Below are 17,656 nucleotides of genomic sequence, written 5' to 3'. Positions count from 1 at the left end.
TGCCAAGCTGCAAATTTTCTAGTAGGATTTCACATTGCTAGGAAGCGTTCCTCACCTAGTTGAGGTCCGAGTTCACTACTGAGTCCAGAGCCATGGCTAGGGGCTGGGTGTCACTATGATACTAAGGCAGGAGGGTGGAGGGAGACACATTCCCAGGAGAAGGAGGAATCACGTATGAGCTGGAAACACAGCTCTCAAGGTGTTTACTACAAGGTCAAAACCAAAATGTGTTTTCTTAGAGATCACAAATGTCTATAAGGACCCCAGGGACACGATCAATGAATAAAGTGGCCTCTTGGAGAGTGTCAGCCCCATTGGTGGGGAGAACATTCTGTTGCTTTGGCTGATTGTTGCCACATGGGAATGTGGGGTAGTATTGCCTGGTCTCCCCATTTTCCTAAAGAAGCCAGAAATTCCATTTCTTTGCGGGGAGTGTATTGTGGGTTCTCTGCATTTAAAAATATTGACAGCTAATTCAAGTTTTGTAAAAACATGGTAGTGGGGGCAGTTAATGAATTATGGCTCTGGCCATGTACAGCCCAATGGACCGACCACACTGCAACCTCTGGGCTTTCTATTTAGCTTTTCCTAGTCAACCAGAAATGTAATAAGGGAACCTCTATTCTTGGACTATTCCCATTTGACATAGTCTCAGAATTTTTTCCAAGTTCTATATAAAAATTTGATGATGGGAATTCAGGAAATCAAACCAATGAGGAGAGAATATGTTAAGTCCGAAAGATTATAAGTTCCTGCTCGAGACTCATGGCTGCTAAATATTTTTAAACCTTTGACTGCCAACCACTGCCCGACTCATCAGTGTGAAACATTCTTCCCATAGCAAGCTCAGGCAGTACTGCCTTTGACAAAACAGAAATGAGGAGGTAGTGCCTGGATTTTATGGAATTGCAGAAGGAGATGATTTATTCATGCCAGATTCTGAGATCTGGCCATTAGATCATGATGAAAAGAGCTGCATGACAGGCAGAGAGATGGAATACAGAGCCTCTGCCTTGCTGATGGGATTGATGAACAGTGATTGCTCCTTTCCTCTCTGGGAGGACTGGTGTTGGGGGCAGTCAGGGAGTGGGAAGCATGTCAGGAGGGGAAAGGGTGTGATGAAGGACCCAAAGCAGTGGGGCTGTACTTGCCTATCTTATTAGCCTATTGTTCAGAGATCAAGGCCTGAATCCAGCCTCCTCCAGGAAGCCTTCCTTGACTTGCTAATCTGTGTTCTACCAACATGTGGTCCTAGGGTTCACTAAGCACATGTTCCTCTGCAATCTCACTGCAACTGTTGTTGGATATTCATTGATTCATTCAGCAGATATTGAATGAGCACCAACCCCAGACAGGGTTCTTTTTTAAAATTTTTATTTATTTAATTTTATTTAATTTTATTTATTTTATTTTATTTTATTTTATTTCTTTTATTTTTTCTTTTTTTTTCCAGACAGGGTTCTAAGTGCTAGGGACACAGTAATGAGCAAAGCAGGCAAGAATCCCACATTCATAGGTGTGTGTGTGTGTGTGTATGTGAGAGAGAGAGAGAGAGAGAGAGAGAGAGAATCAACATAACCGGTTAATCAATCAACCACTTAGGTGAAAAGGTAAAAGCTATAGAAAGCATAGAGCTGGTTAACAGGGTTGGAACTGTAGGGATGGGGAGTGGAACTTTAGATAGTGTGGTCAGAAGAGGCTTCACTGAGCAGGTGGTATTTGAACAAAGACTGAATGTATGTTCTTTTGCATTTAGCACCTTGTGTTCATGCTGATGGTTTGGGATAAACTTTTCCCATGATTTTTTTTAAAGCTTAAAATAGATTTACTCATTTATTCAACAAACATTTGCTGAGGATCTGTTTGGTTTCTATTCATCCTCTGGGTCTCAGCTCAAATGTCAGTTCCTTACAGAGGTAGGCCCTAAACATCTTTCATTGTCTCCTGTTGTAATCTATATTCTAAAGTAAAAATGGACTATTTTTGAATGGTATTTACAATTTTTTAATTGAAAAATGTACATAGCTTTTTAAAAAGATATTTAATTCCATTTTCTTGTTATGATAACATCTTTCATGACCAGGACTTAGATCTTCTCTATTTTGTCTACCAATGAATTCTCAGTGCCTGACACAGAATGTGTTCTTTTTTTTTTTTTTTTCAGAATGTGTTCTTAATAAATGTCATTGGATAAATAAATGTGCCAGGGACTGTAGTGACTGTGGTGCTATAATAGGGCTTTGGCCTTTGAAGAAAGAGGTTTATCTTTACCATCCAGCAATCATGATCCTTGGTATTTTGCCCAAAGAAGTTGAAAAGTTATGTCGATCAAGATGTCCTTCAGTAGGTAAGGTAGTTAAATAAACCATGGTCCATTTAGATAATGGAATGTTATACATCACTAAAAAGAAATGAGCTATAAAGCCACAAAAAGATGTTGGAAGAACCTCAAATATATATTCCTGAGTGGAAGAGGCCAGTTTGAAGAGGCTGCATACCGTAAGATTCCAATGATAGGACATTCTGGAAAAGGCAGAACTATGGAGACAGTAAAAGATCAATGGTTGCCAGGGGCTGGGTGGAGGACGGATGATTAAGCAGAGCACAGGATTTTTTGGATGGTGAGAATACTCTACATGACACCATAATGGCGGATCCATGTCATCATCATACATTTGTCCAAACCCATAGAAAGTATACCACCAAGAGTGAACCGTAATGTCAATCATGGATTTTGGCTGGTGATGTGTAAATGTAGGTTCATTGATTGTGACAAGTGTACCATCTGGTGGGGATATTGATGGGCGGGGGGAAGCTTGTCTTGTTGGGGGGGGCAGGGGTTTATGGGAAATACCTGTACCTTCCTCTCAATTTTGCTGTGAACTTAAAACTGCTATAAAACAACAAAGCCTTAAAAACCAAGAAGAGAATTACATTGTGGTAGTGGAGACAGACATACCGTCTCAGAGCAGAGTACAAATATACGCATTGGCCAGGCACAAGAATATGGTTCAAAATTCAGCTGACTGGTAGCTCCTTGTCTCCCAGAATGTGAATGACACCTCCTAGAATTTTACAGGGTATCCTACTGGGCTTGTAAGTGTGTTCAATGAATTAAACAAACATGCACTGAATTCCTACAATATCTGGGTCCTGCGTCAGCTGCTACAGGTACATCCTTGTCCTCACAGAGTGAACAGTCTAGAGGGGAAGTGAGAGTTCAGCCTTCTTATAGTCAACTGAGAAACCAGCAAATCCTTTTCTGGGGGTATTTGTTCAATGTGATTATGGGGTCAGTATGTACCTTGTTTTTTGGTCATTGAAAAACCTAATGCCAGAGAAAGGCTCTTAAGACAGAGACCCTGACAGAGATCAGCCTGTCTTGCTCCATTTCTAGAAAAGCTCATTTGGGGAAAGCGTCCACATCTCAGCCTGGTAGCTCAGAACCATCTAGAAGTTTGTGGGAGTTGGGGCATAATAATACATGTAAATGGCACAACTTGCTGGAGAAGGGTTCCCTCTGTCTCTGCCCTTTTCTCTTATTTATCCCTCCCTCCCTCCTTCCCTCTCCCTGTCTCCTCCCTTCCCTCTCCCAAACAGCCATTATTGTCATCATGAATTATATGCTGAGAAATGGCTGGATGTGGCCCTTGGGGACAAGCTTCTGGCTTAGGTCCCCCACACCCCTCCCCTGCCCCCATCTCTCCTTTTTCTTCTTGCTGGTATGTCTGAGCTGTAGCTACACTGTGCATTCAAAAGCTGCCTCAGCCCTACCTCAGGAGTTCAGGATCCCAGGGAAGAGGTGCAGCTTTATCAAAGCAGAGGTTTCCATGGGAAACAGGGCTTTGAGAACCAAGTCCTTCTGGGAGGATGCTGTGTGCTGTGCCTCCAGGGAGAAGCAGCCAAGCAGCGTTTCCTGCCTGACCCCTCCCAACACATACATGCACACACGCATGCACACATGTACATACGTGCACACACTTCTGCACCCCAGGCAAAAGTGTCTAATGAATATCTCATGGCCACAATACTGATCCAGATTCCTCAAAGGCAGTTGGTAATTATTAAATTGAGAGGATCATGAAGCACTTTTCTAAATTTGAAAGGCTTATCAAGGGTAGATCAGGAACAGGAAAAGTTAATAATTATAAACCCATTTCCATAGAAATAGACTTATTAGCAAGCATGCCAGCTGCCTGAAAGTAAAAGACCTCCTTCTGGTTTGAAGGAAATGACTTAAAAATTTGTGCATAAAAGTGACTCTGCATTGATTGTTATTCCGTTTGTAGCTGGACTTGGGCAGATTCCTGTAGCTGGCCCAGCTCATGGGCTGAACAGTCAGAGAGGAGCAGGAAGGGCCCACCAATGAAGGAGGCCCTCTCACACAGACCCTGTTCCCTTCTCTACCCCCAAGACCAGACTGCAGATTTAACAGGATTAAATTGCTTAAACAACAACAAAGAGAGTTATGCCCCTTTTCTTCTCTTGCTGGAGGTGGGGGGGTGTCTCACTTTCTTGGGATTCACTTTACTAAATTCTACGGAATGCTGAGAACCCAGGAAGTATTAGAAGCAAGCTCCCAAGTCATGATCCCAAGCACAGTGCAGCCCAAAGAGGAATCAAAGCTCTGGTCTAATACAACTGAGCGTCTTTTGTAGGAGGAGATTCAACAGATGGAGAAGTGAGGACTTCTTCTAACCAGAGAGGAGACTTTAGGCTGTTGTGTGGTAGGAGGGGAATGACGGTGGCTGAAGAGAAGGCCTCAGTCCCTAAGATCCTGAAATCCCTTCGGCAACTCAGAATCAGCCCCTTAGCCTCCCCTTTCTCTGCTTTCTCACTAAAGATGCCCGGGTAAACCGGGGTCCCCTGGTGGGTGGGTCCCTTGGTAGGGTTTGCCTGTCCGTCTTCCCATGAGACTGGTATTCTTTATGCAGAACACATTGTCTTCCCCATGCAGAACACCATGACAAATAGATCCTTGAGGACTCAGAGCTCCCCTGTCCCACACCCAGCTTAACCTCAGCTGAAACACCTGGCTGTGTCATTTTAATACATTTATATTTCAATTTGAATAGCTATTTCTAGCTAGTGGCCACAGTATTGGACAGAGCAGTATCAGAGAGTTTCTTAAAAACTTGGCTGCATAGAAAATGTTGGACATGACCAATTCTGTATGGAATCTAGTGTGCTTCTGGTTTGGGAGGAATTCCATATTTGGGCAGATCAGTTCTGTCCATATCATCATTAAGTTGGAACGTTGCCTCTGGTACCTCTCGGATGCCCCTAACCATCCACTTGTGGTTCTCGCCCTCTTCTCCAATCAGCGAGTGGGAGGGGAGCTGTCCAAGGTAGGATTCTGGTGGGCCAGCAACAAGCCCAGGTTCATTTCACAACTCTTTCCTCCCAGACTAAGAGTTGGAGGTTCAAACTGCAGACCCTACCCACGACCTCAAAGGCAGGACAGAGGCTTCCAAGCCCAGTTTGGTCCAGGCAGTAAAGGAATGGGTTGATTGCTGTGACTCAGGCCTTGGGGAACCGTGAATTGGTGACTCTGCTGTCACATTCCTTGGCTGGGGATAAAGGTAGCATCAGGGTAATGGAAAAGGCTACACAACAGGAGTCCTTCACAAATCCTGTGCTGGATGGCTTCTGTTTTAACTCTCTGTTCAGTGACTTCTGCTGTTGGTACAGTAGCCTACAGCTTACAATATCTCAGTCAATGAAGAGATGCTTTCTGTGTTCAAAAATATTGAGAATGACGCTGGTCTTTTTCACCTATATGTGTACCAACCACCTTCTTCCTCTCCTCCAAACAAACATTAAGGCAGGTGGATTCTCACATCTCATTTCATTCCAGGCTCACGAAATGAGAAGACACTATAGCTTCTTATGTGTTGATCATAGTTATGTAGTAAACCAAGAAGTTATGGAGTCATTCCCATGCTTGATCTCATGATGCTCCCACCAGCCCATGAGGTCACCACTGTGCTCTCCTAATCCTTTTTTTAAGAGATTTTATTTAATTATTCATGAAAGACACTGAGAGAGAGGCAGAGACATAGGCAGAGGCAGAAGCAGTCTCCCTGTAGGGAGCCCTATGCGGGACTCACACCCTGTGCTGAAGGCAGATGCTCAACCACTGAGCCACCTAGGTGTCCCTGTGCTCCCCAGATCCTAAAGCCCAGAGTTTGAACCACTGGTCCATAGACACACAGCCAAGTAAAAGTAGAGGTGGCCAGAGTCCAAGGTATGCCTCAGGAATGGAGTGATGGTAACACCAGACTAGAGCCTCAGGGCCCCTTGCTGTGTGTGGTCCTGGATGGCAGTGTGTGCACACATGGGTGTGGGGAGAGCTGTCTGACCTGCTCATTCAGGGAAGAACAGTCTGCTTCTCATGAGGCCTGCAGATGGATTGCCCACCCATTTGGAGGTGTGAGCTACCAGCGGGCAACTCATGACTTAGGCTGTGTCGACACTGCCATATGCTATGGTGAAGCTGGCAATCACTCTCAATTAGCAAGGAGGAATGTGGCAATATATCACCTCCTTGATGTCTACTGAGCCTCAGGTTTTAAATTGCACTTTGACATGTGTTTTCCAGGGTAAATGGCTCCTTCTATGAGATCTTGCAAGTGGACTTTGGGATTGACAACAGCAGCGGTCTGGCCGGGGCCCAGCCCATTACCTGGCAGGTGGAATACCCGGTGGAGGACTCCATGAGTGAGCTGGCCGTCTCTGAGATCTTTGTCAGCCAGACATCCTTTGTGGGCATCGTTCCTCTTGCAATGGTGAGAAATTTGAGCTTCATAAGAGGGTCACAGAGAAGTTTTCTTCGAATGCTTTTCAAAGAAACATGAAGCATTTTATAATATGTTGTTTTTAAAAATGCACTTGAGTTGAGGATATTTAAGTAAGGGAAATGCACTTAGATTACATTTTATTTACCTACCTTCTGTAATACTTTTTTGGAAACTTTTTGGGGTCTACCATAAATCCCTTTTCCTTTGTGGATATTGGTGAATGTTTTCTGTGGGCTCCTGCTCTTTATTGTCTCAATCTGTGCCTGCACGAGGACCAAGTGCTGCACTGCATGGAATGCACCCTGTAGAGGGACGGCCCTCTACACAATGAGCAAGCAGCCCTGGTCACTCAGCTTCACCAGGCAGGTCCCAGGTAGTGTGGGGACGGGCAAGCTGAAAAATGTGAGTAAACTGAAGCAGCCTTGGTAGGAACTGACCATCTGAGGCTATATAAGGTCGCAGAGTTCATAAAACCACTTGGGTTTCTGCCTCTGGCCTGGAGTGACCAGATTTTTCCACTGAGCTTGGTTGAAGTTCCATTCACGACCAGGCTCGGGCCACATCTGAGAACAGGGTCATGCATGAGGTTCCAGAATGTGAAAAGGGTAGTGCTGGTGAGCCATAAGCATGCTCAATACCTGGAGTGCCACATTCCTAGTACCCTGTTCCGCACTGGAAATGTTCAGTGGAATGTGAAATATTCTGCATTACATCGACCTTCCTGTCAGCACCCAGATGTTCTAGGGCAGTCCATGGGTGCTTCTATCATCCATACTCAAGTTGGATACCAGGGTTAAGATCTTTGCAAATGAAACCCTGCACCCTACAATGAAGTCTGCAATTTCCATATCTGTGTCTTACTCTGGTCTATGCCCAGTGTCTCCACACCTGGCTCCTTGTCTTCAACTTGACTGTTAAAAGACGCACCCCACCCCCAACCCGCCCCACTGACCACGTTGGGCAGAACTGGCTCTCTGTCCCCCTCCCCCATCACTCTCTGTGCACATCACCACCTGGTTTCATCTTCATAGATGTTATCAGTGTTGGAGTTTCAGGGTTCCCCATCCATCTGCTCCCCACAGGTGGGGTTCATGAGGGTAGGGCTCTGGTCACTTGTGTCCACATCTGTGACTCCAGCATCTAGAACAGTGCCTGAGACAGTTAATAGATGCTGCGAATGAATGAACCCTGGCTTCAATCCAAGCTCTTGGGCTCACCTAGATCCTGAAAGTTAGCACCACGGGAGTTTACCCACACCCGCAATGATCTGCATTTTGGTTTTGGTGCAGCCACAGTCAGCAGGAAATATCCCCATTAAGGGGCAGGGATGGATGGATGTGGATTTTAAGACAGAATGAGACTATTCTGATTCTCCAGATTGACATAGATCTGGCCAAGTCCTTATAATTTTGTTCTATGCTTATTGTGTAGCACTTGATTCCCTGGCGATTCTGTAGCCTCCCGTTGCTACTGAGGATAGAATTCCACGGGAGAACGTGGTGCTGTCCTCTGATGGACAGGTGTCGGTTCTGGGAGGAGCTGGAAAGGAGGCTGGACTGAGGACAGGGGTCTAGACCTATGATTGGCTGAGTGGAGACAGCCTGCTGCCTCTGTAGAAAAGGTTTTATCAGAACACAGCCCTGACCATTTGATAGGGGTTGTTTATGGCTGCCCTAATGCTGTCATAGCACACTCAGCATTTGCAACAGTGTAGCAAAACAACTTTAGTTTTAGCATCTTGCCCTAAGTCCCCTTCTGAGAAAAGTGTGGGGCAGTACAGACAATTATTCTGTTGTTATTGGGCTCCAGGGGATGTCCTTCAGGGGATGTGCTGGTTGTCCTGTCTCCTGGGGCAACTTTTCCTGATGAGATGCTCAAATGCTCTTTGGCTGTGGTGACATCCTCTCATGATGCTGCCTGAAGACCTAACTTGTGGCTCCAGGCTGACTGGGATGTCCCTCACAGGGTCAGGGCTCATAGTGGGGACAGGACACAACCAAGGGGAGGAGGAGATAAGGAGATGTGAAACCCACACAGGAAGGAAGGGCCTGGGAGAGCAGGAAAAGCAGCCATTTGGAAGGTGGTCCTCGCTCACAGGAGGGCAGGGGCCAGCGCTTCCCTGGGGGGGAAGCGCTCCCGTGTCTTACTGACAGGCGCCTGGGCACCGGCTGTGGAGTCCAGTGGATGCCAGCCGTTTGCTGGCCTTGCCACACTGGGGTGTGGAGGTTTCTCCGCTGCCCCCCGCCCTTAGGTGCTGTCCCAACGCCTTGCTGCTCCGGGGAGGCTGGGTTTACGCGTGTTGTGCGCACAGCATGTCCCTATTAGTCGCTTCACGGTGCTCCCTGGCTGCCTGATCTTTACTTAGGGGTGGTTTCTCGCCTTTGGCTTTGGTTCTTCTTGGCAGGGAAGCGGCAGGGTTGGATGGTTGAGTGGTGCTGTGTATCACCACCTGTCTCTTGGATCACTGTGAAGACTGGCTCTGAAATGACCCCAAGGGACCAGAGCTGCTTAGTAAAGTTTGCCTTAGGACCGAAGTTGGTAGTTCGTCTTTTTGTAGGCAGCTGTTTCCCTGTTCTCCAAACCCACAACTGCCAAGGGGTGGCCTTAGGGGTGAAGTCCGCCCACCGTGCTTAGCAGAAGTGCCTTCTATATGCTTCTTCCTTTTCCCTCTTCCTGCGCACGTCCTCTCCCACTTCCCTCACCCCTTCTTCCCCTCCTCCCTTCTCACCTCCACCTCTTTTCTTCTTTCTCAGAGACAACTAACTCTGGACGAGTTCTGCATGATGTAAGGATGCTACATGACTTGTCCGCCAAACATACACAAATGGGCTTGTTATTGTATCAGTTTGTACCCAGAAGCAGAAACTGCTTTAGTGGTTAGAACATAGTGATGTAAGCGCAAGCACTCAGCTTCACAGGAATTAGAACAGATGAGAAGCCAGACACAGAACAGAAGAGAGCCAGGAACCCTGGCAAGAACGAGTCTACCTGGCCCAGACTGGAGGCAGGAGGAGGTGTTCCCGGGAACCAGGGCTGTGTCACCTCCAGAGCCAGAACCTAGCAGGGGATGGATCTGAAGGTGTACGGGCTCTGGGTGGTGCTGTCATCTTGCTGGTTTTATTGTACAATATGACTCTGATGTCCTGTATGTGTCCTGTTCATCAAAAGCGTGTGCATTGGGGACATAGCCACACTGAGTCCCGGGCCTGCCCAGGATGCTCCACTGCCTGGTTTCTTGTCTCTTGTCACCTTAAAGGTAAACTCAGAGAGGCCTCCCCTGGCCACTCAGGCCAAATTAGCTCTTTCCTCCTTATAATCTTGCTCACTTGCCTCTTATAGATCATATCACTGTCTGCAATTCATGCTTATTTATATGATTGTGCACATCTATTTCAGTCAGATTCCAATCATGAGAGAGAATTTGGACAGGGAAAGTTTAATATAAAGGATTATTAATCTTGATGGAGACTGGAATAATGAGGGATTGCTCAGTAAGAAGTGAAGAGAACTCTAAAGAGTGTCTGAGTGGCAGACATCAGGAGCATCCACTGCCCTAGGGCTGAGCTAGAGCGCCCAAGGAACAAGCCTCCCTACCCTGAGATCCAGCCATTGTTGGAGATGGGATGGTCACAGCTCACTGAACATGGAGAAGTTGCTCAGGTAACATGCTGGTAGAACTTGCTAGAATTCTGAAGACTGCTCTTTACAGAGAGGTATCTCATCAGAAACACCAAACCACTCAAGGTGGTTGCTGGGTAGAGCCTCTGGGTGCTGGGCGCAGCAGGAGCTGGACACGAGGGGAGCCACCTGTGCTGGAGAAGTCATGGTGCATGCACCACAGTAGCCCGCAGACAGAGTATGCCAGAATCAGAAGGCAAGCCCTTTCTCTTTGAAACATCTCTCCAGTGCCCTGACAAAATTCAACATTTTGACCTTTTGGCAAAGGAAAAATATTAAGGGTTCAGATCCATTTTCACAGAACAGGTAATGAGGGGTGAATTTGGAGCCAGGCAGCAATAGCTTGATAAGCAGAAACCAGATCACAAGCTCCTGGATGGGAGGGATTGCGTTTGCTCTGACCACCAGGGGGTTTCTCAGCACCCTGCATGGTGCCTAGTATATGGTATTTGCTCAACAAACGAAGGATGGTTATATTTACCATCAGAACCTAAGTCCACTGGATGGAGCTCTCATTTGCTGTGCTAATTTCCTTTTACCTCAGTAATAAATCACTACAAACTTAATGGTTTAAAGCAACACAAAGTCATCATCCTGTAGTCTGGAGGCTGAAATGGGTCTCACTGGGCTAAAACCAATGTGTCAGCAGGACTGCGCCCTTCTGGAGGCTGGGAGAGAGGATCCATTTGTTGCCTTTTCCAGATATTGGAAACCATCTGCACATCCCTTGGCTCCTGGCTCCATGTCACTCAGACATCTGCTTCTGCCATTACATATCCTTTCTGACATTCTTGCCTCCCTTGGTTCCTTTAAAGACCCTTGCAATGACATTGGGGCCACTTGAGTATTAGCCAGGAAAATCTTCTCACTTCAAGAGTCTTCACTTTTCCTCTTGCCATGCAAAGTAACATATCCATAGATCCTGGGAATCGTGATGTGGACATCCATTACTTTCCTCCCATTCTCCTTGTGTGGGACCCCACTCTCCCCTTTCTGGTCTTCCTCAGGCTGTTTACCTAGAACTCTTCACCCCTCTTCCCATGATCTGTTCTTTTGTTGCCACCCTAGCTCTTGTCTGTGATGTTTTCTGGACCCTAGGGTCATCCCCCACCAACCCACCACCTCTGACATTCCAGGTTTCCGGGGACACTGCCCTCCTATCATCAGGAAAGTACTCGGCACTCTGTTCTTCCAGGGGATCCCACCCTGTGTGGGTAGAGCCACCACAGGCACAGCAATCACAAACCTCTTCATTTACACACACAGCCTTTCCTCCAGGAGGATATGGGCCACCCCAGGTCTGGGGCTAGGAAGGCTCCTGTGGTAGCTACACATCCTCATCCTCTAATCTTAGGGGCTGGAAAGAAGAGACCTGAGGGCAGAGCCCATCTGGCCTCTCATTTTCCATGTAGCCATAGAGAGCTCACTTAACTTCTCTTTGTTTCAGTTTCTCATGTGTGAATTTCCCAATAAGAATACTGGTTCTGTCTATCACCCAGCGGTGTCATATGGACTGAGATCCAACAGATACGAACATACTTACAATATCCAGGCAAATATAAAGGTCATATATGTAGTGGAAAACCACCCCATGTAGATTCAAGCAGATTCAACTGCTGTGTAGAATTAATGACTCTCTCTACCTTGTCAGTTTTGTTATCCTGTTGACTTACCAGGGTGATATACATACCAGGAAAATATCTTTTTTTTAAAAAAAGATTTTATTTATTTATTCATGAGAGACACAGAGAGAGGCAGAGACATAGGCAGAGGGAGAAGCGGGCTCCATGCAGGGAGCCCGATGTGGGACTCGATCCTGGGACTCCAGGATCACGCCCTGGGCTGAAGGCAGACACTCAACCGCTGAGCCACCCAGGCATCCCCATACTGGGAAAATTTCAATCCTTTTTACCTTTGAGGTAGTTGGTAGTGAAACATTTTGGTCAAGAGAACAGGCTTTTGGGTCAACCTGTTTAGACTGAAATTTGAACTGTAATGTTTACTAGCTTTGTTATTGTGGGCACATCACTTTACTTATCTGAAACTCAGTTTCCTCATATGTAAACCGTAGAAATAAGGTTTCCTGCCTCTAAGGGTTTTGTGAGGACTTGGGATACTGCAGGAAGGCTTGGCACAATATCAGCACTCAATCACATTTAGTCATCATTATTTTTGTCATGGCCGTCATACTCTGGCCACATACGGGCACATCTGCTAGACTTTGGGTGAAGGCAAAGCAGACATTCAGTCTCAGGGTAAGTGGTGGGTTCTCCTCCTGGAGGAAAGAAAGAATTTGATTTACTGAGTCAAGATAGCCATGGTGCAGAGGTGGGGAGATAAAGACCTGGCCTTTGGAGATGCAGCTGTGACCTACAGGAGAGGAGGGAAAACTGTTGGGTGGGCAGTCAGCTGTCACTGCTGCCCATGGGGTACCTCATTCAGTCTCACTGCTGCTTCTGAGGGGGCATTGTTACCCAGGGAGGCAACTTATGGTTTAGAACTTTGCTACCACAGTTGTGTAACCCTGGGTAGCAAACCAATATGTACCATGAAGTTAATATGTAGCTTTGGGGGAATGCCTGATAGGACTGGGGAGAGACCCCAGGCATGAAAGCTAGGACAGAGGCTGATGCAATGGACCAGGCAGGAAGGCTTGCAAAGGAACAGTGGCAGTGGTGAGGTATGCATCCATCTATCTTTCCATCCATCCATCCACCTATCCATCTATTTGTCCATCCATCCATCCATCCATTCATCTGTCACTCATCCATCCATCCATCCATCCATCCATCCATCCATCCATCCATCCATCCATCTGTCCTATCCATCCATTCATTCATCCAGCTATTCATCTTTCCATCCATTCATCTGTCTGTCCACTTACCCATCTGTCTGACCATCTATCCATCCATCCATCCATCCATCCATCCATCCATCCATCCACTCATATATCCATTCATCCATCTGCTTGTCCATCTGTTTGTTCATCTATCCACCTGTCCTTTCATACATCCATTAGTTCATCTATCTTTTCCTTCCTTCCTGCTTCCCTCTTTTCCTTCCTTCCTTCTTTCCTTCCATCCTTCCAGTCAATTGCTATACACAGACATTTATTTAGTATACACTGTGTGCTGAATTCATTTTTTTCTTTTTTGGTACATGGAAAGGGAAAATATGGAATTGATAGAAATTTTGGAGTTGGAAACCATTTGTTTCTGATATTTCCATTTCTAGCAGAATAGCACAGATGGTCAAAACCTTCAAAATCCCATCTTAAAAAGGGCAGTCTAAAAAGAGGAGTGTCATAACCCAGGATAATAATGCTGTTTTTTGCATTACCTTGAAAATCTAAAGCTGTCCCCTCCATGCCTGGGAAATGCTAACTTGGTACCTATTTCTTTTTCTCTATGAAAGCACAAGTTTTCTCTTTTCCCTTCCACTGTGTCCCTTCACTCCCCTTCACTTCTCTTCAGTTTTCCATCCAATTACTGAGCTTTGAGCTTAGAGACTTATTTCCAGGAGTGGCATGGAGTGCAGGGCTGGAGTCCACTATACAATTACAGTTCTTAAAACTAAAAAGCCCAGCTCTGCACATGCAGATAAAAAACACATTATCTTTGAACAGGTTGGAATAAAAAAATGAACACATTTGGTGAGTTTCTAGGCAACTGGGTACACAGGCTCTGCATAGAAAAAAAGAGATAATCAGATTTGTCTTTAGCTGTATCAGCCTGAGACTTTACAAGACCTAGACATGTACTTATTTACTTCCAACAATACCCATGTGCCTACTAAGTGTTCTAGCAGATGGTGATGGGCCGGCACAGAGCCCTGGCTCTCGTGGTGTCACATTCCAGTAAAGTCCATTTCATTCCTTCAGGTGCTAAGAACTCATGGTAGCAGAACAGCCGGGAGGGGGTGGGCAGTGTCAGAGTCATCCAAAAGATATCCTTCTAAGGGTCCTGTGTCTGTTCTGAGACCTAACTGAGGAGGACAAGCCAGCTATGGAGGAAGAGCATCCCAGCAGAGGGAGCAGTGTGTGTCTTCAAGCAGAATTAGGCTTGGTGTGTTTGAGGACCTCAGAGAAGGCCGATGGCTAGAGTGGACAGAGCAAGGGGAGGGGGTGGGAAAGAGCAGGGCATGTGGAGGAAGGCAGCAGCTTCTGTAGGCCTTGGTGGTAACAGCTAATGTTGCACGGGCCACCCAGCACCCAGGCACTGTTCTCGGCATGTGTATCCCTCTCCTGTAGCTGCTATGACAAATTACCACAACCGTTGTGACTTAAAACAGCACAAATTTATCTCATAATTCTGGATGTCAGAAGTCTTAGTTGAGTCTACGGGGCAAAAATCAAAATGTCAGCAGAACCATGTTCCTTCTGGCAGCACTGGGGAAAATCTGATCCTTCCCCATTTCTAGCTTCTGGAGACTGCCACATTCATTGTCTTGTGTCCCCACATCGCTCTGACATCTACTTCTATTACCATGTCCCGATTCTTGGACTCTGACTCTCCTGCCTTCCTCTTTCACTTACAAGGACACTGTGGTGACACTGGGCTGCCAGGATAACATCCTCATCTCAGGATCCTTCACTAAATCACATCTGAAAACCCTCTTCTATGTAAAGCTCCATATTTCCAGGCTCTGGGTCAGAGCAGAGTCATATTTGGAGTTATGTATCTATATCTCCACCCCACCCCACGAGACCGTGAGGTCCTGGAGGGTAGAGACCAGCACGGTTGTTCATCAGCTTTGTCAGGCAGCACACAGCCCACCATCTGATGGTGAATAGTGCCTGGTAGGCATTTGTCCAAGGGCACACTCTATAGTCCGAGCTTTGTGGTATTTCACTGTTGTTTTTGCAACATAAATCAGACCATGTTGCCTCTTCCTACTCATCCCACTTAAAACCATCCAGTGGCTTCCCATTATACACAAAATAAAATCTAGTAGGCTTCCTAACCTGGGGTCTGCAGAAGGTATCTGTTGTTAGAATTCAGGGGTCCATGAAATTGGATGGGAAAGATAAGATAAACACATACCCCCATGTACATATGCACACATACATATATACACGTGTATGCATACACACATAAGTGTGTGCACATACACACATATAGACACAAATACACACGACACTCAAGTGCTGGTCTCTGCCCTCCAGAAACCCTCCCACAGCTCATGGAGTAGGGCAGGGGTATGCACAGACAAGCTCGGTACAGTGTGCTGAGTGCAGGGATGGGCACCCTTTCGCTGTCTCCTCTGCAGCCTCCCTCCCCACTCCCCATCTCTAGCCCCATCAGCCCTCTCTTAGGTGGCTGGTTCAGCTCCTGTGTCCACCCTTGACACCCTGCACTCTACTCTCCATGTGCACACAGAGTGCTCTGCTTAAACACACTTGAGATCCTGCAGCCTCCCGGCCCAAAGCCCTGGGATGGCTGCCCAGTCCTCCCTTCTCACCGATGTATCCAAAGCTCAGCACATCTGACTCCTGGCCCCCTCAGACCTCACTTTCCCACTCCAAACCCTTTTCTACCCTAAGACCTCCACCTCCACCTGGAATCCTCTTCCTGCAGCTCTTCACTTGTTCATTCAAATGTCACCTCAGGTATGGGGAAATTCTCTCTGAGGAGATGATGGTGGCTTTTTTTTTTTTTTTTTTTTGGTCCTCTATAAATAGACCTCATCTCATTCTACACATTTGGGGAATAGAGTCAGGGAGAGTGGGGGCACCTCTGAAGGTAGGAAGATGAGGGCAGAGAGAGTTTTCCCAGCCTGGAATGAGGATCTGTGGTCTCCAGAGTGGAGGACACCCACTTTCTACTCCCTGCTGTTCCCATGGGGCCATGAGAAAAGGAAGAGGCTGTGAAGAAGAGGCTGCTTGTTATCCCTAGAGAGGTGGGGCCCCAGGCACAGGTTTTCCAGGCTTTGAAATGACTTCCCAGTCTCTGTGTCTATTTTGGATTTGGACCAGGAGAGTATTAGCAGACTCTGGAGCTATATGTTCAAATCCTGGCTCTGATACTTAGCAGCCACAAGACATTGGCTGAGTGGGTTATCTGTTCTGAGACTCAGTTCCCCAATGTGCGAAATCAGCCCAGGATTGTGGTGAAGTCACATATGGGAATTGTCCAGAATAGAACCCAGCATGATCGCCTGTCAAAAATAGGAGTTTGGAACAATGGCGTACGTACAAGAGAACATAAGGGATTTCTGGCATAGTGGTGTTTTGAGGTCATTGGATTGGAGGAGGCCCAGGTGTGGTGTGTATAGATGAGAAGTTACCACAGTGTGGGCTCCAGAGCAGAGAGGGACCACTGCAGGTGCTCCTGACTCTAGCTTGGAGCTGGGGGAATTTCTAGAGCTTCCCAATTTTATGAAGCCTATTTTCCTGTGCCTTTCTCTTCCTTCATACTGGAGGAAGCTGGTTCTTGCTCCCATGGGGGAGAGGGCTTGGGTTGCCTCTCTCCCCAGGGCAAAGCCATGTGAAATTTTTCTTATTTGATCTGTTGGCACACAGCTACCAATCTGCTCACTCAGGCTGCTGGAGCCAATGGCTGTGATTCACTCTGCTTGCCATGTTGAAACTTCAAGCACCCAGGAGGCTACTTTATATTCTTGGGATGATTGTGCCTGATGGCACCCCCAAAACTGGGCACTTAAATCTCATTAAGCCCCTGCTTCCTCTCATGGAGCATCTCTCTCCCTCCCCGGCTGTCAATATTTGTCCTTTGCCCATCTGCCCTGCATGTGGTTGGGCTTTGGAGAGGTAGCCTTTGTCCTCAGAGCCCCCAGCCCCGAGGCAGCTCTGAGCCAGGAATGTTCAGACCCTCTGGAAGGTCCAGCAGGCATCTGCCATCCCTTGGGGTTTGCCATAGCTTTGGGAGGTTTTAGGTGGGAGGGCAGTTCAGGAAGTTTTAAAGGCTTGTGAATGAGTCTTCTCTTGTCGTTTGTCTTTTGTTTTGTTTAAAACTTAAAAATAAAATCTAACAGTGCTTGAATACATCCTCCTAGTACATTTCAGGCAAGGCTTACATGTTTGCAGACTAGCCCACAATCCTAGCCCCTTCCCCAAGTTAACCACAGTTTATCATTTTATGTTTCTCATCCGGAACTATGTATCTTCATCCAGACACATATCTGTTGACTGCAGAAAATACGAGTATTGTCGTGTGTGT

The 17,656-nt window shown here is 46.7% G+C and overlaps 1 protein-coding gene across 3 annotated transcripts in view; it reads left to right on the top strand.

The window, feature by feature from the left end:
* Nucleotides 1-17,656, top strand: part of TMEM132B (transmembrane protein 132B) — a 371,275-nt gene that overhangs the window by 268,945 nt on the left and 84,674 nt on the right. For all 3 annotated transcript variants that reach the window (XM_072802149.1, XM_072802151.1, XM_072802150.1), the window contains exon 4: nt 6,602-6,788. In XM_072802149.1, the coding sequence (XP_072658250.1) occupies nt 6,602-6,788 (187 nt within the window). The remainder of the gene's footprint in view (nt 1-6,601; nt 6,789-17,656) is intronic.

The sequence above is a fragment of the Canis lupus genome, chromosome 27 (assembly GCF_048164855.1).
Source record: "Canis lupus baileyi chromosome 27, mCanLup2.hap1, whole genome shotgun sequence".
Lineage (NCBI taxonomy): Eukaryota > Metazoa > Chordata > Mammalia > Carnivora > Canidae > Canis > Canis lupus.
The sequence above is the reverse complement of the archived record's forward strand: the minus strand, read 5'-3'. Positions and strand labels throughout refer to the sequence as shown.